The sequence below is a fragment of the Scyliorhinus canicula genome, chromosome 4, assembly GCF_902713615.1.
Source record: "Scyliorhinus canicula chromosome 4, sScyCan1.1, whole genome shotgun sequence".
Classification (NCBI taxonomy): Eukaryota; Metazoa; Chordata; class Chondrichthyes; order Carcharhiniformes; family Scyliorhinidae; genus Scyliorhinus; species Scyliorhinus canicula.
Genome location: NC_052149.1, coordinates 229,453,426 through 229,478,258, shown reverse-complemented (window position 1 = coordinate 229,478,258; position 24,833 = coordinate 229,453,426). Strand labels below are relative to the sequence as shown.

The 24,833-nt window shown below is 46.7% G+C and overlaps 1 protein-coding gene across 1 annotated transcript in view; it reads right to left on the bottom strand.

Annotated features, from left to right (window-relative positions):
• Positions 1–24,833, bottom strand: part of mgat4b (alpha-1,3-mannosyl-glycoprotein 4-beta-N-acetylglucosaminyltransferase B) — a 366,555-nt gene that overhangs the window by 120,229 nt on the left and 221,493 nt on the right. The window contains exon 5 of the mRNA XM_038796210.1: positions 2,530–2,576. Within this exon, the coding sequence (XP_038652138.1) occupies positions 2,530–2,576 (47 nt within the window). The remainder of the gene's footprint in view (positions 1–2,529; positions 2,577–24,833) is intronic.

Genomic DNA, 24,833 nt, shown 5'->3' with positions numbered 1-24,833 from the left:
CACAGTGTTCCAAATGTGTTTTGGACTGGCTTGTATCCCTGCTGGCATCACGGAGAATTGGGCATGGGTAGAAGATTCCAGTCAGGCCTTCATCTACATCCCAAACTGGACTCCAGCAAGTTTCCCAATCTGCTATGGTGGGCATCAGCAAAAAATACGGTGGCATGAAATTGATTTTATGCACTTCCACCAAATTCTCCCCCCGCCCACCATTGAACCCACCAGCGGAGCCATGAGAGAATTCCACCCAGAGTTTTTTTTTGTTTTTTCTTCCTTTTTAAATAAAAATTAGAGCCCAATTCATTTTTTGCCAATTAAGATGCAATTTAGCGTGGCCAATCCACATAACCTGCACATAGAACATACAGTGCAGAAGGAGGCCATTCGGCCCATCTTTGGTGACTTCCAGAACTGATTCATCTGTTAACAATTTTGGAACTGAAGTAAAATTCTGTTGTTTACCTTAATCAGATTTTTAGGATGGTCACTCCCTCAGTACTGCACAGTTGTGTCACAGTGAATTACGAGCTCAAGTCTCCACAGTAGGACTTGAATCCATGATTTTCTGTTTCAGAGGAGAACGCTATCCACTGATCAAAAGCTGACGTCATTAGAGGTTAGACTACACTTCAGCAATGGTAGAGGATGTATAATGAGGTATATTCCAGTGTTGGTAGGGCAGCACGGTGGCGCAGTGGTTAGCACTGATGCCTCACCGCGCTGAGGACCCAGGTTCGATCCTGGCCCCAGGTCACTGTCCGTGTGGAGTTTGCACATTCTTCCCATATTTGCTCACCCCCACAACCCAAGAAGATGTGCATGGTAGGTGGGTTGGCCACACTAAATTGCCCCTTAAATTGCAAATAAAAGAATTGGATACTCTAAATCTATATTAAAAAAAGAATTCTGATGTTGGTTGACCAGTATGAAAATCTAAATAAGGAGTACAACAAAACATTGCATTTAACTCCAAAACTATTAACAGATGAATCAGTCCTGGAATTCACCAGTATGTGGGTGCACAATGAAATCCCAACATTTGAGGTTTCCCACAGACTAAAAAGGACTTTCATTGCACAGCCCATTAACACCACACAAAACTAAACAAGCAATTTTCACACCCCATCTTTTGCATTCAAAAACTTGATGAGTTTTCAGAATTTGTTGACAAATTTCCCCACCTTGATAACTAACCAATGAGTAAAGAATGATATATGGCAGAAGGGGGACCATTCAGCCTCACTGTCGGATCTTTGAAAGAGATGTCCAATTAGTCCCAAGCCCCTGCTCCTTCCCTATAGCCCTGCATCTTTTTCAAATACATGTCCCATTCCCCTTTCAAAATTTACTATTTCCACCTTTTTAGGCATTGCATTCCAGATCACAACTCTTGGGACCTTATAGTGCAATTGAGAGAATTGGACAGTCCAGATGACAGGAACTGGTTACCAAACTCACTTAATTACTGTAGATAATTATCATTTCTCACCACACCCTTCTAACCATTCTCTTTGCCTTCCCAAAAGTGAATTTGGTTGGCATTTGAACAATTAACCCTTCCAATTCTACAATCTTTCATTGAAGTGGGCTGGTTTAGCTCACTGGGCTAAATCGCTGGCTTTTAAAGCAGACCAAGCAGGCCAGCAGCACGGTTCGATTCCCGTACCAGCCTCCCCGGACAGGTTCCGGAATGTGGCAACTAGGGGCTTTTCACAGTAGCTTCATTGAAGCCTACTCGTGACAATAAGTGATTTTCATTTTTTCATTTCAAGTACCAATCTAACTGTGGTGAATCCCATGCCAATAGAATTAATTCCAAGCTTTATGGGGGTGAAACATGTCACAAGTATATTATTGTGTTGTTGGGTTTAGAGTAGTTTCAATAACTCCCGATGACTGCCAGCTGCAAACACCTCAACTTCATTCCAACATATTTTCAGTTATGAGAACACTCCCCCACACTAGTTTCTTTCCATGATTTCTCTATTTTTTTTCATCTTAGACACTCAAATCACATGTGGTATATGTCGCTTCCTTCCATGACAACACACAGACTGTTGCAGTTAACTCTAGCCCAACATATTCCATTTATACTACAACAGACAGCAAGACAAACTGACGATAGCAACTTAGCCCACCTGTTTTGCTTTTCTACTGAAGTTAATGGACATTAGGTGTAAAACAGGCTGCCGAATCAGTATTGCCCATTTTCATTGCAATTGACCAAAATCAATTTTGGCCTCCCCATTGTCTCCATTCATGCTTTGCATGTTTTGATGGATACATGCAAATTCTAATTTTTAAATTGCTTCTATGTAAGCAAGAAAAACAATGAAAAAATAAAAACAATTTCACTTCAGTGATTTAAAAATCCACCAATATATACCATTGAACAACTTCCATTTATAGTGTCTTTATCTTAGTAGAACATTAAGGGAAAGGGATACAGTGCAACAAAATTATTTTGAATCAAAAATATCCACCACTTCAAAAATGTCTATAGACAGGTAAGAAATTAAAATTACTTACAAACTTTTGAGATTTTCTGCAACACTATTTACATATGGTAAATCTGTCTGCAAAAGAAGAAAATGCAAGAACAAAGTGAGTAAGTATTCATGAGATTTAAGCAGAGCTGGCAATTTCAGCTTGTTTTGATATCACACAAGGAGTAACCATCACAGCAAATGTCTTCAAGTCAAGGGATATTGTTCTCTCATTGCAGTCTCAGCTTATCTTTATTCTCGAGTCGGGGAAACACATTCAAGTTTGACTTCCTTTGGGAGACAGATACTGATCATTTCCCACGGAGCTGCCTCTGAGACAGATGGCCCTGGGTTCAAGTCTCACTCCAGCACTTGCTGGCTACAAAAGAAACAAGCCACTGGCGCAGGCAAGTCACCATATATTGATACTGGATGCATTCATGCTGTATAATCACCTGTCAAATCCATAAAAATGATGGTTGGTAGGAGGGAGCGATCAAGCAGCATTGTGGCGACTCACACGTAACACAGGAAATGCCTAAACAGATCTGAAAGGTTTTCCCAACCTGGAGACTCCAAAACTAGAGGTCACAGTCTCATGGTTAAGGGATCAGTCATTTAGGACAGCGTGTGGGTGGGATTTCCCTACTCTCAATCTTTGGAATTTAGTATATTTTCATTTGAAGTATATTTGAGGTGGATCGGTATTTGAACGTTAATGCTGAGGTTGAAGATCATGATCTTATTGAATGGCAAAGCAGGCTCGATGCATCGTATTTGCCGAGGATCGAGGTTTCACAATTCAATCTTAAATTTACAGCTATTTAGTCTATAAGCCAGTGAATGATCCACTTACACCAGAATTCAAACAAATGTGACAACTCTCAACAGTAATGCAAGGTATGTCTGGGATAAAAATCTCCTTACTTTTTGTTTGATGTACTGTGCAAACAAGAGCTCTTTTTATTCTGCATGATCATTCAACAATGGCTTCCAGCCACTAAATTGCAAATACTCGGAAAAGAACAGAAAGCAGCATCCAGATTCTGGCACTTTTTAAAAACCTAGGCCAGAATTTTCCAAAATATTTTTTTAACCAGAGTACCAGGCTCTGATTGAAAACTGGTGTGCAGCTTCACAGCCAGGTTTTTAGTCCAGATCTTGAGCCTCTGAAAAAAAAGGGCAGTGAGTGTGGTATACGCCACCATTGATGGTGCCGGTGGGGCCGTGGGGGGGTGGAGAGCACCATCATAGCATCAGGGCTCTCCACCCCCCCCCCACAGCAACAGCATTGGAGCTCTCCACCCCCCCCCCCCCCTCACAGCATCGGAGCTCTCCAACCTCCCCCCCCCATAGCAAAAGCATTGTGGCTCTCCACCCCCCCCCCAAAACAGCATCGGAGCTCTCCTCCCCCCCTCCTCATAGCATCAGGGTTCTCCACCCCCCCCCCCCCCCCCACAGCATCAGCATTGAGGCAGGGCTCTCCACCCCCCCCCCCCCCAATCCCACCTCACAGCATTGGAGCTCTCCACCCTCCCCTCATAGCATCAGCATTGGGGCTCGCCAGCCCCCCCCCCCAAAACAGCATTAGCGTCAGGGCTTTCTATCGTCCCCCACCTTCTATTAATCATCCCATTGAATATGGTTAGCTTAGCCCCTAATGGGGCTCCCCCGAGGGTCTGCCCCTGGCATTGCCCCCGGCACAGGGTGGCACATGCCAGGTACCTGTGACAAGGGATAGTGCCAGTACATGTCCCCCCCCCACCCACCCTGTCCCCAGGGGCTATACATAATTTTATTCTCCCAGTTGGATCCCCTTGACTGATTCACATTTTAAAGTCGCTGTTGTAAACCTCACCGGCGTGACTCTCATCGGGAGGTTTGAATATTCAGTGGGAGGCCCCAGGTCACTGTCCATGTGGAGTTTGCACATTCTCCCCATGTCTGTGTGGGCCTCACCCCCACAACCCAAAGATGCGCAGGGTTGGTGAATTGGCCAGGTTAAATTGCCCCTTAATTGGAAACATTAACAAAAAAGGATATTCAGTGTGGTTGGGGGGGGGGGGGGGGGGGGGGGGGGTCGTCATGTGGCAGGGCTCGCTAGTTATATTAAAATGTATGTGTTATGGGCCAGGGCTTGAAAACTCCAAAGTGTATTATGGAATTCACCTGATCGATAACTTTTTATGTTGAATTTGGCTAGGATGAGCACAAAAGCCTTCACTTGAGGTATGATTCAACAGCCTTCCTGGACACTTTAATCAAAATAAGCTTTATTCTAAGAACTTAATTAACATTTATACAAACAAACAGCAAACATTATCAATTACAAACATACAAATATCCCACAGCTACAGTAATCTATGTATAATGCTTAATAAATTCCCCCTTAACTGTTCCAATTCAAAAACAAAATCCCAGAAACCAAAAAACCCTTTTCAAGGGCGTGTCCCAGCACTCCGCATTCACGCTTGAATAAGACTGGCTTTTCCTGAGATTCTGGCCCGTCTCACCAGCAGGCAAACTATATATTTTAAATTACTAAAGCAGGTAGCTATAATCAATGTCTTTTTTTACTGGAGCAGAAATTTAAAATGAAAATAGAAAGACAGTAACAAAACATTTATTTCTCCCGGAGTCCACAGCAATCCAATCAAAAACAAAAGTAAAACAGCTCACAGAGTCACAGCCCAGCTCCACCCACACAATGACATCACTGAGGCCATGTGATCAGACAAAAACCTTTCTTAAAGGGACACTCGCATGACAATGTAAAATAATTAAAATTTGATTTTTGTCCTTTGTGGGCATGAATCTCGTTACGTCACCAGCAAGGGGCAGGGAAAATCGGGATATGATATCTTGCTGGCGAAAATCTTACTTTCCAATTCGTCCGGAATTTTGCAAAATCGCCCCCCTAAATTGACAGCAAGCTGGAAGCCGTATTTGGTCCCAATCAGAATGACACAGTCGCTTTGGGCATACAAGGCAGAAACGGAGGTCTAATCGCACCTTAGTTGAAAGCACATGAGAAAAAAAGCAAGTGAGTATCTGAAAATGGATTTCTAAAGGGTCTGTCGGAGTAGTAGAATACTGAGTTAAGTTCAATTGGAACTAAAACCACCTACAACTCAACAGCCAGGCCTTTCAACTATGCTGGTAGTCAGCTATATTATTGCAAATTGCAAATTGCAAAATATCAACAGCAAGGGATTGATTTTCAAATACCTGTAAAGGGGGGGGGGGGGGGGGGGGGGGGGGGGGTAAATTGGGTGCAGAAAGTTCTTACAAAATCAGCAGATGGTGCGTCAGTCTACTAATGCCGCCAGAAGTCACTGTTATTTTCCAAGTGATGGTGGGCTGGATGGAGCTGGCAATCTACTTACCCTGAATTAGCAGTCTGTTAAAATCCTTGAAAAATGGGCTGGAGACTGGGAAAAGCAAATAATCTGCTGCACGTAAATGTTTAACTGTCAGGGGCAATGCAGGAAACTATTGTGGATGTGGATGCTGAATAAAAGTAATGGAAGAATGGGGTGATTGAAATATTGTGGGTTAAGTGCCTTTTGATTGGCCGTTTGGTCACTTGTTTTTGCCATGATACTACTGGTCCCCTGATCTCCTGCCTTCTCCATTCTGCAAGCCTATCATGGCTGCAGTTTCCCTTTGAATGGTGCAATCTGGGGCTGGTTCTCACTTCCATGCAGCATCCAGAACCATTCAATGGTTGCCAAGTTCACCTGCGGTCGAATTAGTGGCCCTACTTTTCAAAATAGTAGCACGCCTGCGATGCAGATGTGGCTCAGTTCTGAATCTAGATTGAAAATCAAGCCCCCAGCAAACAATCACATTTTTCTTCCTGCTCCCCCTCCCTAACCCTTCCAATCAAAAATGCCAACAACTTGCACTTATATAGGCAATTCAACATTGAAAATCAATCCAATGCCTTTTGCGGGAGGGTTATCAAATAAAATTTGGTACAGAGCCACAGAGAGATTAGAACGGGTAATCCAAAGCTTGATTAAAGAGGCAGGACTTTTCAGGGGCATCTCCATATTAGGGAGGTTCAAAGAAGGTATTGAAGAGCTTGGGACCCAAGAAGCTGAAAGCACAATGGTGAGGTGGTAGAAATCGGGGATGCAAAAAAGATCAGAATTGGAAGTCAGAGACCTAGGAACGGCTGGTGAAATTCAGAAACATAGGAAAAGGGAAAAGCAAAGGCGTGGAGGGATTTGCACACAAGACAAAAACATTTTGAAAATGGTCTTGGCTTCCATTTCACTTCACTGGCAGAAATGAGGTGAGCAGTTTATCTTCAGCCTGGAACTGCTGTGCTGACCTAAACATGTTTACTTTCTGTTAGCTAGGCTCCCGGTCTGGAGTCCTGGCACAGCAAGAGGGCACCAATGTGCAAACTCCTTTCCACACCATTGTTTGTAGCAGTGGCTGATGCCCTAGCACTGACGCCTTTCTCTTTGTTTGACTCATTGACTGCACTTGGACCCACCCGACAGCACAAATGATTCTGACAAAGCGTCATCAACCTGAAACATGAACTATCTTACAAGTTTTCCAGAGGAAACATGAAAACGGCCTCCAGCTCAACAGGGCCAAATGCTCACTTGGTAGGTCCGCTATCAAGTTTCTGGGTGACCACATTTCACAGCAGGGTATGCAACCTGACGCTGACAAGGTGCCGGCAATCAATGCCTTGAAGACCCCAGAGGACAAAAAGGCTGTACTCCATTTCCTCGGGATGGTAAATTATCTCAGAAAATTAATTCCCAACATGGCATCCCACACCACAGCCCTCCAGCATCTCGTAAAAAAGTTGACAGAGTTCCAGTGGCTTCCCGCACATCAAGCGGAGTGGCTTGAGCTGAAGGCGAAGCTCACCACAGCCCCAGTACTGGCATTCTTTGACCCAACCAAGGATACCAAGATATCCACAGATGCAAGCCAGGACGGCATTGGGGCAGTGCTCCTCCAGCGAGACAACTCCTTGTCCTGGTCTCCAGTGGCATACGCCTCCAGGGCTACGACTCCAACCGAACAATGGTATGCCCAGATCAAAAAGGAGTGTTTGGGTCTCCTGACAGGAATAGTCAAGTTTCATGACTACGTATACGGCCTTTTAAAGTTCACAGTGGAAACAAACCACAGGCCTTTAGTCCACATAAACCAAAAATGGTGGAGTGGTAACTAGTGAGGAGGATAGCCTTAAGATTACAGGTGGATATAGACAGGCTGGTCGGATGGGCTGATCAGTAGCAAATGGAATTCAATCTGATAAGCACTTGGACAGGACAAGCAAGGCAAGAGAATACATGATTAATGCCAGGACCCCGGGAAGCACTGAGTACCAAAGGGTCCATGGTGTGCATGCACAGGGGCTACCTTATGGTAGCAGGACAATGGGCAGCACGGTGGCGCAGTGGTTAGCACTGCTGCCTCCGTGCACTGAAGTCCCAGGTTTGATCCCGACTCCAGGTCACTGTCCGTGTGGAGTTTGAATATTCTCCCAGTGTTTGCGTGGGTTTCGGCCCCACAGCCCAAAGATGTGCAGGGCAGGTGGATTCGCCACACTAAATTGCCCCTTAATTGGAAAATACTCTGTTATTTTAACAAAGGTAGCAGGCAGGGGACTTCTGGTGGTGGCATAAACAAGGGGGAAGACACACATGAGGTGGCTCCGTGAGAGTACTGCATTTGTTGCCCTTTTCTCTCAGTTTCAGGGGGTATTTTCTTTTGCAAACGTGCATAATTAATGGGATAAGGAATAAGGCTCCTATGAGAGTGAAATGCCCACGAAAGTCAGGGGAAAGAAAGTGAACAGCAGGAAGTTCATCAGCAGATAAAATGGCAGAGGCGCCTCTGGGGCTCCGACCACTCTACTAATGGCCAAGGTGCTTTCGAGCACCTTGGCGAAAGAATTTGATAAAACTTAAGGCTTGTCTCGGGGTTCTCTGGAAATCTATGGAGGAGGCCTTTGCCCCCTTCCGAGCAGTTCTGGAGAAGACCAATGAAACCATGAAAGCCACGATAAAAGATATGGAAGTGGCCCTTTCGAGGCACAGTGATCAGATTGCCTCACTGGAAGCAGAGCTATCATTGTGACCAAAACAAATAAATCGTTGAAGGCAAAGGTGAATGACCCAGAGAATTAGTCCAGGAGGCAAAACATTCAAATTGTGGGGCTGCCAGCGAGGATCGAAGGTCCAGTACCTACAGAATACTGTGCAGAGATGTTCGGTAAGGTATGGGGGAAGATGGATTCACGTCCCCTCCCAGGCCCTCTGTACACTCCAGCAGAGATCTCATCCTGAAGATCCACCACGTGCGGTAATAGTGAAGTTCCATAGCTTCAAAGCCAAGAGTGGGTTTTTAAATGAACAAAGGAGCATCAAGACTTCACATGGGAGGGCCACGACAACAGGTTTTACCAAGACGTGGCAGCGGAACTGGCGAAGAGGACAGCGGTCAATAAATCTAAGGCCGTCATGTAGAAAAGTGGAGTTTTGTTCAGTGTGGATGTACCTGGCTTGGCTTAGAATGACTTTCTATGGAAAGGACTATTTATTTGATGAGCCAGAGATGCAGACTCCTTTGTTAAAAAACGAGGGTTGGGCGTGGTGAGATTGAATTTTTTGGGTGTTGGGGAACGGTATGTTGAATTGTTGCATTATTAGGGTCCCATGTTTATTCTTGTATTTTCCTGTTCTTGTTGGGTTGGACTTTTACAGTTTGGGCTTGGATTTGGGATTTAGTTTTATGTTGGATTATGTTCTGTTTGTTATGAAAATATTCAGCTCCCCGTCAGAGCACAATGGTTTATGGGGGATATAGTATTTTGTTATTCCTAACCATTTTTCTTAACTCTAGTTGGGAGCTTCCCGGCTAAAATAAGAATTAACTAATGGGAGTGGTGTTGAAGTTGGCTGCAGCTCATTATAGTAGTTTTTTAGATAATGAGCTTCCAGTTCTTGTTTTGTTTAGGTTTTTAGAATGAGATTTTAGTTGTTTGCCTTGCTTCTATTTGTATGTGCATTTGGGTGTCATGATGTGGAGATGCCGGCGTTGGACTGGGGTGAGCACAGTAAGAAGTCTTACAACACCAGGTTAAAGTCCAACAGGTTTGTTTCAAACATGAGCTTTCGGAGCACGGCTCCTTCTTCAGGTGAAGAAGGAGCCGTGCTCCGAAAGCTCGTGTTTGAAACAAACCTGTTGGACTTTAACCTGGTGTTGTAAGACTTCTTACATTTGGGTGTGGCAGTATTCAAGGCCGATGGCGAGGGAGTGGGGGTTGATTGCTGATGGTACCTGCAGATTTTTCTTTGTTTCGTCTTGTGATTTGGTTTGGTGATCACCTTGGGTGGGCCCGGTTGCTGCACCTTTTATGTATCCTTTGGGCAATCTCTCTTGGTGGAAATTGCTGATTCCAGATTGAGGGAGGAGGGGAGACCCCCAATTTGTTTGGCCACGTGGAACATCAGGGGGTTGACTGACCCAGTGAAAGTGTAGAGAGTATTTGCTCACCGTAAGTGTTTAAATTCTGATGTGGTGTTTTTGCGAGCGACTCATTTGCAGGTCAGGGACTAGACAAGACTGTAGATAGAGTGGGTATGAAAAGTCTTTCATTGAGATTTTGTTGGGAGGGCCAGGGGTCGGCACTAGTAATAAAAAAGTTCAGTTTTCTGCCTCCAAGATCTTGGCTGGCCCCAGCGGCAGACATGTTATTGTCTGTGGCTCTCTGGTGGGCACTCCAGTGGTTCTGATTAATATCTATGCCCCGAACCGAGACAATACAAATTTTATTAATAATCTGCTGGTGACCCTCCCTGCTTTAAGATTCGGATCAGCTTATTTTGGGTGGAAACCTAAACCTGAACCCTAGTCTGGATTGGTCCAAGCTAAAATCTCTGACTCGAGCTTTATGTTTTTTCATAGAGCAGATAGGTAGGGGTATACCTTGGCGCTTTTTCAACTCAGGTGACCAAGATTTTTGTTTTTCTCGCATGTTCATCAGGTGTACTCGCAGATTGACTTTTTTGTGTTAGATAGGTCCCTCCCTTCTGTGGTGGTTGTTCAGTACTCAGCGATTGTGATTTTGGACCATACCTCGCCCTTTGTTGATTTGACACTCGAGTCAGGTCCCTCCCAGCGTCCACCATGGAGGTTGGACACAATATTATTAGCAGATATGAAATTTTGTGAACGCATATCCACTGCCGTTGGGGACTATATAAAATTGAATAAAAGAGAGTCAATCTCGCCTTCCACACTGTGGGAAGTTCTTAAGGTGGTCATCAGGGCACAACTTCCGGTTGCGGCCATGCTTGGCTAGGTTGCACGTTCGGCAGCTCCCGCCAAGAACGGACTTTTGGGCCCTTTTGAGGAGCCCCAGCAGCACTTGTTCGACGGTTCCCAGTGTGGGAAGGTGATAGTAAGGTTCCCCCAGCACTGTATGGAGTGGACCAGGAGTGGAGCGATTAAAAAAGTGGTTTTGGAGCAGCGGAGAGAGCGGGGGAGGAAAAGCAAGATGGCGGCGGGTGGAGATCTAGCAGCGTGGGCGCAGTGGTCACGGGAGCAGCAGGAGTGCCTCAAAAACTGCTTTGCGGAGCTGAGAGCAGAAATGCTGACGCCAATGAAGGCGTCGATAGAAAAGCTGGTGGAGACCCAGAAGGCCCAGGAGGGGTCTGACGCTGGGACATATGTAGTTACAATGCTCAACACGCTGATGGGCGCGGGAGCTTTCCCAAGGCCCCTGGAGCTGGATGGGGCTCATCGAGTCCTGGCAAGGAGGCCCAAAGCCAACGAGATGCCAAGGGCTGTAGTGGTGAGGTTCCACCGCTTTATGGACAGGGAGTGCATCCTGAGATGGGCGAAGAGAGAACGGAGCAGCAGGTGGGAGAATACGCAGATCCGTATCTAACAGGACTGGAGTGCGGATGTGGCCAAGAAGAGGGCTGGTTTTAATCGGGCCAAGGCGGTTCTTCATCGGAAGGGGGTGAAGTTTGGAATGCTGCAGCCAGCGCGATTGTGGGTCACGTTTCAGGACCGTCACCATTATTTTGAGACGCCGGATGAGGCATAGACCTTTATTCAGACTGAAAAGTTGGACTCGAACTGAGGGTTTGTTGCGGGGGGTGTTTACTGTATTGTGGGGGTGTTCTTCTTCTGGTTTCGGGTTGGGAAGAGGGGACATGGGAAGGGGTGAGTGGATATGATGTGGGGACTGTGTGAGTGTGGGTGCCGGTACTGTAGGGGCAGGTCCCCGCTGATGAAGGGGGGGGTTGGAGGCCCGGGGTCGGGGAGCTGGGGCGAGGTCGCAGAAAAAGGAGCTACACCATTGGGGGCGGGGCCGGCTCGGAGGAGAAGCGCAGGCTTTTTCCCGCGCTAAGGAAGGGTGAGGCGGGGCCTGGGGGGGGGGGGGGGGGGGAGGGCGGTGCTGGAGGAGAGCGCATATTGATCGGCAGGGGGAGGCGGGGGGGATTCCCACACTGTGGGGGGGGGGGGATCGTTGGAAGGGCGGGGGGGGGGGGACGGGGTCAGCAGGAGTTAGCTGACTTACAGGAACGGAGTGGGGGGAGCGGAATGGCTGGACGGTGGTCTGGCTGGGGGAGGGTTACTGGGTTGCTGCAGAATTGGCCAAAGGGGAGCTGGAGGTAGAAGGAGTCAGGGTGGGGGTCCGCTGCCTGGGGTACTGGAGGGTGCGGGAGGCGCGGGCACGTGGCTGACCTAAAAAAGGGGATGGCTAGTCCGGGGGGGGGGGGGGGGGGGGGGGGGGGAGGTTTTTTCTTTTTGTTTAGATTAGAGTGGGCCGTTTTCCTTACTGGCGCGTTTATTTGTTAAATGAGGGTTATTGTATTTTGTTGGAAATCCCATGTATAATTTTGGCTTGTTTTGTGCTTTATTCTTTTTTTCTGTTTGGAGTGTTTTGTTGAAAATTGTTGAAAATTTGAATAAATATATATATATTTTTAAAAAGATGGTCATCAGGGGAGAGATAATCTCCTCTAAAGCGCACATGGTGAAGAGAGTGAGGGAGGAGCAGCAGAGGCCAGTGGGTTCCATTCTGGAGGTGGACCACCGGTACTCACTTACCCCAACCGTGAAGTTGTTGGCAAGTAGGAAAAAGTTGCAAACACAATTCGAACTATTGGGCGCAACTCTCCAGAAAAATTTCTTAGTTCATTTGTGGCGGGTTTTTCAGGGAGTTTCCCGTCGGCTCTGCTGGCTATTTCCCCACGGCTATTCAATGACACTTAATAATTTTTTTGGGCCCTGGGGAGTTTCTCACCGGTTTAGCCCACAGCACTGCAGAGCAGCTGGGGTCCCTTTACGTGGATGACAATGGGCCAAATGCTGGAAAATGGGATTAGATTAGTTAGATGGTTGTTTTTGGCTGGCGCAGACGTGATGGGCCGTAAGGGCCTTTTCTATGCTGTAGCATCTTTGACTCTATGATTCAGCCACTCTCAAGTTTTCCAACATTCACCCACTCACTCGTTCTCAGATATTCACCCACTCACACATTCTCTAACATTCACCCATTTATTAACATTCACATTGGACATTTAATTTACCATATGCCAGCTCGTACTGTAATAAGGGGCATGTTACACAGCACTGCGAAGGAGCTCTCAGAGGGATGTTGTGCGCTGCATTTCTGGACAGGTCGGGCATAGGAGACTCGGCAAGAAACGTGGAGCAGTGTTGAAGCATGGAAAAGTTTGTGCAGAGCAGGAATCTGATGAAGGTTGCCATTTCATAGAAGACCTGGGCTAATGCTTCTCTCTATTTTCAATATCACTTCTCTGTATGTCTCGAGTCTTTGATTTAATCACTCATTAATCTGTTAAATCCTGCGGGGAATATAACCTTAATTTTTGTAACCTCTCCTCATAATTTACCTTTGGACTCCAGGTATTTGTCAGGTAAATCTACACTGCAGGTTTATCGTTCATAAAGTGTGATGTCCGGAACGGACAACAGAAATCTAGATGTGGTCTCACCAGGGCTTTATGCAGTTGAAACATGGCTTCTAGGCCGTTGCATTCTACTCCTCTAGATCAGTGCTTTTCAAAACTTTTTGCCCGGGACGCATTTTTACCAACCGGTCATCCTTTGGACCCACGCCAGCCGACCTTCGCGACACCCATGGCGGCCGAACTACACGACCCACCATTTTTACTGATCTTTAATGTGACAGGTGAGCCTGCTTGGTCCTCACGCTCTCACTTGCTTTGTTATTCAATGCTACATTTATGACAATGACTTTAGTTGATGATTGAAGATCTCACTGTATCTGCTGAAAAAAATTAAGAAGTTTGTCCTCGAACACACAATTCTTTAAAAACTGCCGGCTGCAACCAGCTTTCAGAAGGTCAGCCGTTCCGGCCGTTCAGTCTTAAAATGTCTTTGAAGTTTCGAGGGTTTTAAACTTCATTTGCCAGTGCTTCCCTGCATGTAACACACAAACTTTGCATCCTGATTTGCACTGGCACAAGTTTAAAAAAAAAATTATTCTCCTTTTTCATATTTTCTCCCAAATGTACACCCAATAATAAACAATCAGTAACGAATACAATGTCAATCCCCATATCAATAACAACGACCCCACCCTCCCACCAAACCCCCAAACATTAGCCCGCAGGCGAACATAAACAAACGACAAAAATGAATCAGGAATCACCCATAGTCACTATTAACACATACAGTGCCCCTCCCCACAACCCTCTCAGCCCACCCCACCCCCCCAATGTTCAATGTAATCCAATTCTCGAAAGTGCATAATAAATAACGCCCATGAATTGCCCATCCTGCCCCTCAGTTCAAATTTGACCTTCTCAAGAGTCAAGAATTCCAGCAGGTCCCCCCGCCACGCCAGGGCACAGGGTGGAGAGCGCACACCTCAAGTAATCATCTTTATGCTGCTTTGTTCCTGTTTTCAGCTTCTTCTTCATAGGTTGTTCACCAGAGGCCCAGGAGCTCACACCAGCACTGCTGGCGGCTGCAAAATGGAGGAATCTCTCTCGTGCCCAGAACATGTGATGTCAATGTTCGGGGCATGTGCCCTGCTCTCTACCGCAGATGGAGGCAGGAAGGCTCCAGCGATTCTTAAAAAAAAAGTTTGTTCCTGGGTCAGTGCGCTGACGTCAAGAGGAGTTCTGTTTCACTGGGCTCCAGGCCTGCCCATTGCTGAGGGGGGCACACATGCGCGGAACGGCTGACATTCTGAAAGCCGGTTGCAGACAGCATTTTAAAAAGCCAGTTGCACTGTTTAGCATGGCTTCCTACAACCAGGAATGCCGCGACACATGGCGCCGCGACCCTCTCAACACCTGCCCGTGTGTCGTGACCCTGGGTTTGAACTTGACTGCTCTAAATATAAAGGCCAGCATTCAATTAACCTTTGATTGTTTTCTGCACCTGGCCATTATATTTGAATGATGTACAAACTGACATATCTTTGACATCCTTCCAAAGATGTTGACATAATTCTCTTATTCTAGATTTTTAATGGGAATTTTTCAGAATAGCAAATTGCCTCCGACATAACAAAATCATCAGAAAATGAAAAATGGCATGCTAAATATTATCCACAACATTACTCAAGGCCAACATTATCTGTTCCTCAACTGTTTTTCCTATCTTGGTCTTGCAGAGTTAATCTACATGACACTGCAACATTCTTTCACTTGATCATCTTTCTGCATCAGTACAGGCAATTTCTCACACTTCCTAATCATTAATTTCTTGAATTTAATCAATTATTTCCGTTGAAATGTTCCCTTCCGTTTAGGGCGTGAGAAACACAATATGAAAAAAGTATTTTGAAAATTATTTTTACGAGATGCAGGCTTCACTGGCTAGGCCAGCATTTGTTGCCCATCTATAATCACCCTTGAGAAGGTGGTGGTGAGCTGCCTTCTTGAACCATTGCAGTCCATGTGGTGTAGGTGCACCCACTGTTCTATTAGGGAGAGAGCTCCAGGATTTTGACCCAGCGATATTGAAGGAACAGCAATATATTTCCAAGTCAGGTTGGTTAATGACTTGGAGGGAAACTTCCAAGTGGTGGTGTTCCCATGAATATGCTGCCCTTGTCCTTCGAGATGGTAGTGTTCATGAGTTTGGAAGGTGCTGCCTGAGGAGCCTTGGTGAGTCCCTGCAGTGCATCTTGTAGTTGGTACACAGGGCTGCTACTGTGTGCCAGTGGTGCCAATCAAGCAGGCTGCTCTGTCCTGGATGGTGTCGAGCTTCTTGAGTGTTGTTGAAGCTGCACTCATCCAGGCAAGTGGAGAATATTCTATTACATCGCTGACTTGTACTGTAGCTACCTGGGGTGGCCACGTCCCGATTCCAAAATGGACACTCGCAAAGCGTACAGGGAAAATTGGACAGTACTAGGAAAACAAGCAGGTGCAAGGTTTGCCTGTGGATTGGAACTTGCAGATCCTAGACAGAACTGATACTACAAGCCATTAGCATAGTGATGAGTTATCTCCGGGGACAAAAGAGAATCATTTAAGCAATCGGTACCAGGGCAGACTCCCCGGCGCCAGTTGAGACTAAAACAAAGGCAGGCCAACGCTTACCTCGGGCCCACCCAGGGATCGAGGAACGACCCCTTTATTGGAGAGAATCAATACAAACGATTGGGACATGGTCCAATTAATTGGGGCCAAGTTCAGAAGCCCAGAAGGGCGCAAAACCCTTTGGGGTATAAAGAAGAGTCCCCAAGGTCAGAGCGCTCTCTTCTTCTTCACCTTCACCTTGGCCTTTGGCTCTCAGCGACGAGAGGCCCGCCAAGCACCAGCCAAGTAAGTCTAAGGTCAACGCACGCTACGAGATAGGCGCTCCTAGCTACTATTCTATACCAGTTCGAAGCCAGCAGTATCAGAACCGGACAACGGCCATTGTTCCTCTGACTGAGTGGGTGCCCGAAGCTATGTATAGGCTTTTAGTAGTAGTTGTAGTTTAGTGAGTAGAGTTTGTGCAAGAGTAATAATTGACTGTGTGTGTAAATAAATGTGCATTGATTTCAAACTTACTAACTGGTGTATCGACTCATTGATCAGTATTTAGTTTTGAACCTTGTGGTGGCATCAAAAGGATACCTGCCGACTCTTGAACAACGGTAGTTAAAACAGAGCAAATTAAGGAAAGCATAACGAGCAACAGTACCTTGGAGACAGTGGACAGGCTTTGGGGAGTCATGAGGGGAGTTACTCACCGCAGGAGCCCTAGCATCTGACATGCTCTTGTAGCCACAGTATTTATGTGGCTAGTCCAGTTCAGTTTCTGGTCAATAGTAATCCCCCCGGGTGTTGATAGTGGGGAATTCAGTAATAGTAATGCCATTGGGTGATGGTTTAATCTTTCTTATTGAAGATGGCGTGAATTTTACTTCCTAATTGGGCCAACATGTGCACTTTTTTAAAAATATGAATGTAGAGTACCCAATTATTTTTTTTCCCAATTAAGGCCAATTCACCTCGCCTGCACATCTTTGGGTTGTGGGGGTGAGACCCACGCACACACGGAGAGAATGTGCAAACTTCATACGGACAGCGAGCCGGGGCCGTGATCAAACCCGGGTCCTCGGCGCCGTGAGGCAGCAGTGCTAACCACTGTGCGCTCCCCTTAACATGTGCACTCTACACTATCAGGGACTCTACCCACCCATTTAATCTCCTCCCACAGCCCATGTACATTTAATCCTAACATCGGTTTATTTCCTCTTGCATTTAATACTTCAGGGGAAGTTCTGTACAAATACCGTTCCCTAAAAGTAAATCAAACAATACGGCAAGATATTCATCTGTCATCACACCTACCCATGCTGTTATTATGCTTACAATGGGTTATGGGATTGGATTATTGATAAATACTCATAATATACTTTTTTTTAAATTTAAAGTGTCTTTCTTTTTTTACAATTAAGCGGCAATTTAGTGTGGCCAATCCACATACCCTGCACAACTTTGGGTTGTGGGGGTGAGACCCACGCAGACACGGGGAGAATGTGCAAACTCCACACGGACAGTGACCTGGGGCAGAGATCGAGCCCGGGTCCTCGGCGCTGCGAGGCAGCAGTGCTAACCACTGCGCTACCATGCCACCCCCATAATATACAATGCATTCTTGCTGCATGTCCTTTATTTGGAATGATTGTATTCGAGAAGAGCATGTGGAGATAATGCAAAAATCATGGGCGTATTATACAAACCATTGTGATGCTTTAAAACTAAGCTAGGAGTTACAGAACAAAGCTTTAAGAAAAGGTTTTTTCTCATAAAGGGTCATTATACAGATATTCAAAAGTTATAACCAACTCTGATGCAGATTTTGCAGTGAAAGTGCGCTGGGGGATGCTGGTACACATGTGTGTGAATTCCTTGCTCTATTATTTTGGCAGCTTTTCCTTTAAAAATGAGGCAGCAATAGTGGAGAATGTCATCTGCACTTGGGCTTTTGTAATGTTGCACAGCACAATTTTAGCCTTACCCGATGTTCTTGAAAATACAGAAAAATGTGTCATTTGAAACATGGAAGTCTGGCAATATCTGGTTTGAGAGGCTACAGGGAAAGATCCCACAAAAGTTTCATAGCAGCTTCAAAGAGCAGGGTTATAAAATGCAGATTCTTGCTCACAAGTTTTAGCAAACACATAGGTTTCATGTGGTAAGCTCAAACAATGGCTCACACCTTCATGGAATGTAACTATCTCAGGAAGCATCTGGAAAAGCATGGATGAGAGTTTCAATTGCATTAAGTGACGAATGTTTAAAACAGGCAAGTCTTTCAAGTCATAACCAAGTTAAATTTTAGCATACAGCTAAAAGCAAAGTTTCACACCTTAATTGAAATAAACTCTCTTAGTAAACAGCTGGAAAGGATGGAAGATGCCCAGTCGAATTTGGTGTCAATTCTAAAGTGTAAAATTCTATGAACATCAAGTCAATTAAAAGAAAATTGGAGACGACCTGTCTACGAGAAACATCATTTAAGTCAAAATCAAAGGCAAAGTTATGAGCTGGGGACAATTGGAAAATTAAACGATTCGAAATCACAGAAATAAAAGTTAACTATTGAAACCAAAGCATTGTTTAATCAGATCTGAAGGACAGATCTGAGGCATTCAAGGCAGACGACCCTGTCCTATACAAGAAATCCAGGTACGACCTCCGCAAAGCCATCCGAGATGCCAAGAGAGAATATCAAACTAAGCTAGAGTCACAGACAGACTCTCGGCGGTTGTGGCAAGGACTAAACAACATAACGGGCTACAAAGCGAAGCCGAGCAGTATCTCTGGCAGCAGTGCACCCCTCCCCGATGAACTTAATGCATTCTATGCTCGGTTTGAGCAGGTAACCAACAACCCGCTATCGAGTGCCCCAGCAACCCATAATTCACCCGTACCCACCATCACAGTTTCCGAAGTCAGATCGGCCTTCCTGAAAGTGAACCCACGGAAGGCGATGGGCTCGGACGGGATCCCTGGTCGTGCACTCAGAACCTGCGCGGACCAGCTGGCAGAGGTTTTCACAGACATCTTTAACCTATCCCTACTCCACTCCGAGGTCCCCACCTGCTTCAAGACCACCATCATACCGGTACCAAAGAAGAACCAGGCAACGTGCCTCAATGACTACCGCCCGGTGGCCCTGACGTCAGTTGTAATGAAGTGCTTCGAGAGGCTGATCATGAAGCGCATCACCTCCATACTCCCGGAACGCCTTGACCCACTTCAATTCGCATACCGTCGCAACCGGTCTACATCAGACGCCATTTCCCTGGCCCTACACTCATCCCTAGAGCATCTCGAAAACAAGGACTCCTACATCAGACTCCTATTTATTGACTACAGCTCCGCCTTCAACACCATAATCCCAGCCAAGCTCATATCAAAGCTCCAAAACCTAGGACTTGGCTCTCCACTCTGCAACTGGATCCTTGACTTTCTGACCAACAGACCACAGTCAGTAAGAATGAACACCAACACCTCCTCCACAATAGTCCTCAACACCGGTGCCCCGCAAGGCTGCGTACTTAGCCCCCTACTCTACTCCCTGTACACACACGACTGCATGGCAAAACTTGGTTCCAACTCCATCTACAAGTTTGCTGACGATACGACCATAGTGGGCCGGATCTCGAATAACGACGAGTCTGAATACAGGAGGGAGATAGAGAACCTAGTGGAGTGGTGCAACGACAACAATCTCTCCCTTAATGCCAGCAAAACTAAAGAGCAGGTCATCGACTTCAGGAAGCATAGTACTGTACACACCCCTGTCAGCATCAACGGAGCCGAGGTAGAGATGGTGAGCAGTTTCAAATTCCATGGGGTGCACATCACCAAAAATCTATCCTGGTCCACCCACGTCGACGCTATCACCAAGAAAGCACAACAGCGCCTTTACTTCCTCAGGAAACTAAGGAAATTTGGCATGTCCACATTAACCCTTACCAACTTTTACAGATGCACTATAGAAAGCATCCTCTCGGGCTGCATCACAGCCTGGTATGGCAACTGCTCGGCCCAGGACCGCAAGGAACTTCAGAGAGTCGTGAATACCGCCCAGCCCATCACACGAACCTGCCTCCCATCCATTGATTCCATCTACACCTCCCGCTGCCGGGGGAAAGCAGGCAGCATAATCAAGGATCCCTCCCACCCGGCTTACTCACTTTTCCAACTTCTTCCATCGGGCAGGAGATTCAGAAGTCTGAGAACACGGACGAACAGACTCAAAAACAGCTTCTTCCCCACTGTCACCAGACTCCTAAATGACCCTTTTATGGACTGTCCTCATTAACACTACACCCTTGTCTGCTTCATCCGATGCCAATGCTTATGTAGTACATTGTATATATTGTGTTGCCCTATTATGTATTCTCATGTATTTTCTTGAATTCTGTTCAATTCCCTTTTCTTCCCATGTACTGAATGATCTGTTGAGCTGCTTGCAGAAAAATACTTTTCACTGTACCTCGGTACACGTGACAATAAACAAATCCAATCCAAGAGGAGACGATATGCCCAAATTGAATAATTAGTTGTAGTAAGATGTTTACATCAAAGATACTTTTAAACTATCAAAGTGAAACAAGCTCATTTACAATAAAGTCGTTAAAACTTAATAACTCTCAGAAAGAGAATATAAACCCAGGGAGCAGCAGCAACAAGGACAGAGGAAACCAGCAACAGGAGAGAAGGGGAGGAGATTTCAGAGAGAGAGAGAGAGAGAGAGAGCTCGGTCATGGGAAAGACAAGGCAAGCAGCCGAGTTTAAACAGTTATACATCTAAGGAAGACTAGAATTTAAACAGAGCCAGAGCCAGCTCTCACAGCTCGGTGCATGGGAAAGACAGGACACAGCAACCGAGTTCACCAGCGAATACAACTCAAGACGACCAGATTTTAAGAATATTGATTGTCAAGGTGGGACTGAAGGTCTGTACAACCAACCAGCAGCAGCCAGAAGCAAGATCTTTTTTCCTTTCTGTAAAGAAAGTATTTGCAGCTTTTAAAAAGAAAAAATATAATAATAAAAATAACTTAACCTGAAAAAGTGGTTATTAGCTTACTTCACTTCCTTAATAACGCAGGACCAAGGACATCAATGCTATTAAGGGGTTAGTAGGTAAAATTCTACGGTGAAGGTATGGGTTATACCGGGGGATAACTTGAAAAGATAGTTTGACCTAAATAGCACCCACAGAAGCCTGCATTGGAGTCAGGGAGTGAGAATCCCTGTTCACCATTTAGAATATCGACCTTTTTTTTGGTATAGGGGGAATTCTAAGAATAGTGGTGAGTTTTAACTTCACCGAGTTTGAAAGTATTTAATCTTTGCATTGTTGCAAAATGTGAAATGCAGCCTCGATGTGCAGACACCAAACAGGTGGCTTTTTAACTTTTTAATAAACAGACAACCAAACTGGGCACGATCGAAAGGCCTCGTACAGTCAGGCGCCACAAGGCCATTCATTCTCGCAAGAGACCTCTCGTGAGATTTGCGATACCTGGAATGCCTCGTACGAACGTTATGATCGGAATCCCACCCTCACTGGGCAGGATCCAAATTTACATATTTATGTGAGCCACTGCTCTCACCTGGGAGAGTCACCTAGACCATCGGAGGCACCCGTGTAGTTGGGCTCTGGGCAGGGTGGTACCCTGGTAGCCACACTGCCAATGCCACAATGACATTGCCAGGCTGCCCAGGTGGCACTATCAGGCTGGCAGGTTTCCACACTGGCAGTGCCAAGGTGCCTGGGTTCCCATGCCAAGGATCGAGCCTGCGTTGCCCTGTCCTAATGAGGTGGGGTGCAGGGGGCTTAAGGACACCCTAACAGGTAAATTGGGGCAGTGGGGAGTCCAGTTCGAGAGATCAGGGCGGCATTTAAAAATGGCGCTATTGGAAATTAAGGTAAGTGCGGCGTTGGCAGGGAGTTCATTGCCGATGCGAGAAAAAGAGTATCATTTGATAGTGCGGCCGTTCTTGGCATTGCAGGTTCTAAGAAACACCTTATTCGCGCCCAAAATGGGACTTGTGCATTAAATCGCACCCCTCATGTCAGGTGACTTGCCAAAGATTACAAGGCAAACTTTATTCAACAATGCAAACCAATTTTCAGCCTCTTTAACCACCATTGGAAGGCCAATAAGTAATTATTGAAATAATTTGAATTAAAAACTGCCTTTCTTTTTAATAAAGATGGGAATTCGATTTGTTTGAATGAAAATAAAAAGGACATGTATTTATACAACAGCTTTCATGTCTTCACGATCTCCCAAAGTGCTTCATATCCAATGAAATAGTCTAAAAAGCAGTCACTGCAGTCAGATAATCGGTAGCCAGTTTGGCCAAAACAAGGTCACAAAGACCAAAGGGATGAATGACCAGACAATCTGTAATTGTTAGTGTTAGAGGGATGGAATTTAGAAAGAACACGGAGGAATCTCGTCTTCTTCTTCCAACAAGTTGTTGAGATTTACCAATGTAGTCTATGTTTTTTTTGAAAATATTTTTATTCAAATTTTCAACACTTTAAAAAAAAAACAAAAACAAACCAGACACAAACTCCCACCTCCCCCCCAAAAAAAACTACCCCCCCCCCCCCACAAACTATCCCCCTCACCCCTTGATGGCAATCAGATCCCAAAGTGTAAGATAAACAAACCCCATCTCTTGTGGAACCCCTCATCTGCCACTCTCAGAACAAATTTCACCTTCTCCAAGTACAGGAAGTCCATTAGCTCTCCCAGCCACACTGGGGTGCCGGGGTGAGAAGCTGACCCACCCCAACAAGACTCACCTGCGAGCAATCAATGGGGCAAAGGCTAAACACCCGTTCCCGCACCAGTCTGCAACCCCAGACGGTCTGACACTCTGAACATAGCCTCCAGGGGACCAGGGTCCAAATCCACGTGTAGGACATGGTGCTGAAAAAGGACCACCAAAATTTCTCCAACTTCAGGCAGGACCAGAACATATGAACATGATTATCTGGGCCTGTCCTGCACTGCTCACAACTATCCACCACACCATCAAACAGCCGGCTCATCCTCGCCTTAGTTACGTGCGGCTGTGCACCACATTTAATTGAATCGACCTCTGCCTTGCGCACGAGGTTGAGACGCTAACCCTCCACAGCACCTGGCACCATAATCCCTCCTCCTAATGCCATCCCCAGCTTCTCCTTCCACTTATCCTTAATCCCTTTCATGGGCACCTTGGCCGGGATTCTCCCCTACCCGCGGGGCAGAGTGGCGGGAACCACTCCGGCGTCGGGCCTCCCCAAAGGTGCGGAGGGGCTAGGCCCGCGCCGGAGTCGCCCCAGCTAGGCCGGCTGGCGTGGAAGGTCTTTAGCGCCCCGTCAGCCAGGGCTGAAAGGCCTTTGTCGGCCGGTGGAAGTCCGCGCATGCGCCGTTGCGTCAGCGGTTGCTGACGTCATACTGGCGCATGCGCAGGGGAGGGGGTCTCTTCCGCCCCCGCCATGGTGAAGGCCATGGCAGGGAGGAAGAAAAAGAGTGCCCCCACGACGCTGGCCCGCCCGCCAATTGGTGGGCCCCGATCGCTGGCCAGGCCACCATGCGGGCACCCCCTGGGGTCAGATTGCCCCTCAACCCCCCCCCAGACCCCGTCCACGCCGCCAATCCCGCCAGTCAGGTAGGTGTTTTGATTCCCGCCGGCAGGAGGCTTGTCAGCGGCGGGACTTTGGCCCATCACGGGCCAGAGAATCACCGTGGGGGGCCCGCGACCGGCGCATTCCCGCCCCCACCAAATCTCGGGGGGGGGGGGCAGAGAATTCGGGACACAGCGGGGGCGGGATTGACGCCGCCTCGGGCGATTCTCCGACCCGGGGGTTGGAGAATTCCGCCCCTTATCTTCTACCATGATCCTCCCATAAATCGCCAAGATAACCCCACCCTCCAGACCCATCAGCAACAGCACCTCCTCTAACAATGAAGAGGATAGTGCCACAGGGAAGCTCGGGAAGACTTTCTTGTGAAGTTCCGCACCTGCATGTATTTAAAGCGCTGCTCATGCTGGAGCCAAACTCTCCCCCCACCCCCGGCACCCCAAACTCCTCCAAGCCCTCAAACAGCCCCTCCAAAGAAGGGGTGGTACTGTAGCACAGTTCCTTCACAGCTCCAGGGTCCCAGATTCGATTCCTGCCTTGGGTCACTATCTGTGTAGAGTCTGCACATTCTCCCCGTGTGTGCGTGGGTTTCCTCCAGGGGCTCTGGTTTCCTCCCACAGTCCAAAGATGTGCAGGGTAGGTGAATTGGCTACACTAAATTGCCAAAAAGTGTCTAAAAAGGGGTGGGGTTATAGGGATAGGTTGGATGTGTCAGTTTCGGGAGAGTTCTCTTTCCAGGGACCGGTGCAGACTCGATGGGCTGAATGGCCTCCTTTGGCACTGTAGATTCTATGATCTTCTTCACCCCTCTCTGCTCCCATTGTACAGTCTATCTTACTTGACTGAGAGCACCCAGTAAATGCAAAGCCGGCTACTTTACATTGAAACCATTCCAATAATTGGTTTGCATTTTTGTTCAGGAGATAAGTAACAACGGACCCCTATCCAAGAAAAGAAACAATTTGGTCTGGAATCTTCGGAGCAGTGGCAATGTTCAGCAGATTGCTGCTGCGCTCAAAGTTTCTCTCAACCCAATGGTGCTGTGCTCGTCTTCCAGGATCTTCTGATCCGGCTGTCAAAGAAATGTCCAGCAAGCCTAAAGTGACTCAAGTAAATCTGGCTGTCAAAGAAATGTGCAGCATCCCTCGAGTAACTCCTCCAGAGCAAGGTAGAGTTGGGGGGGGG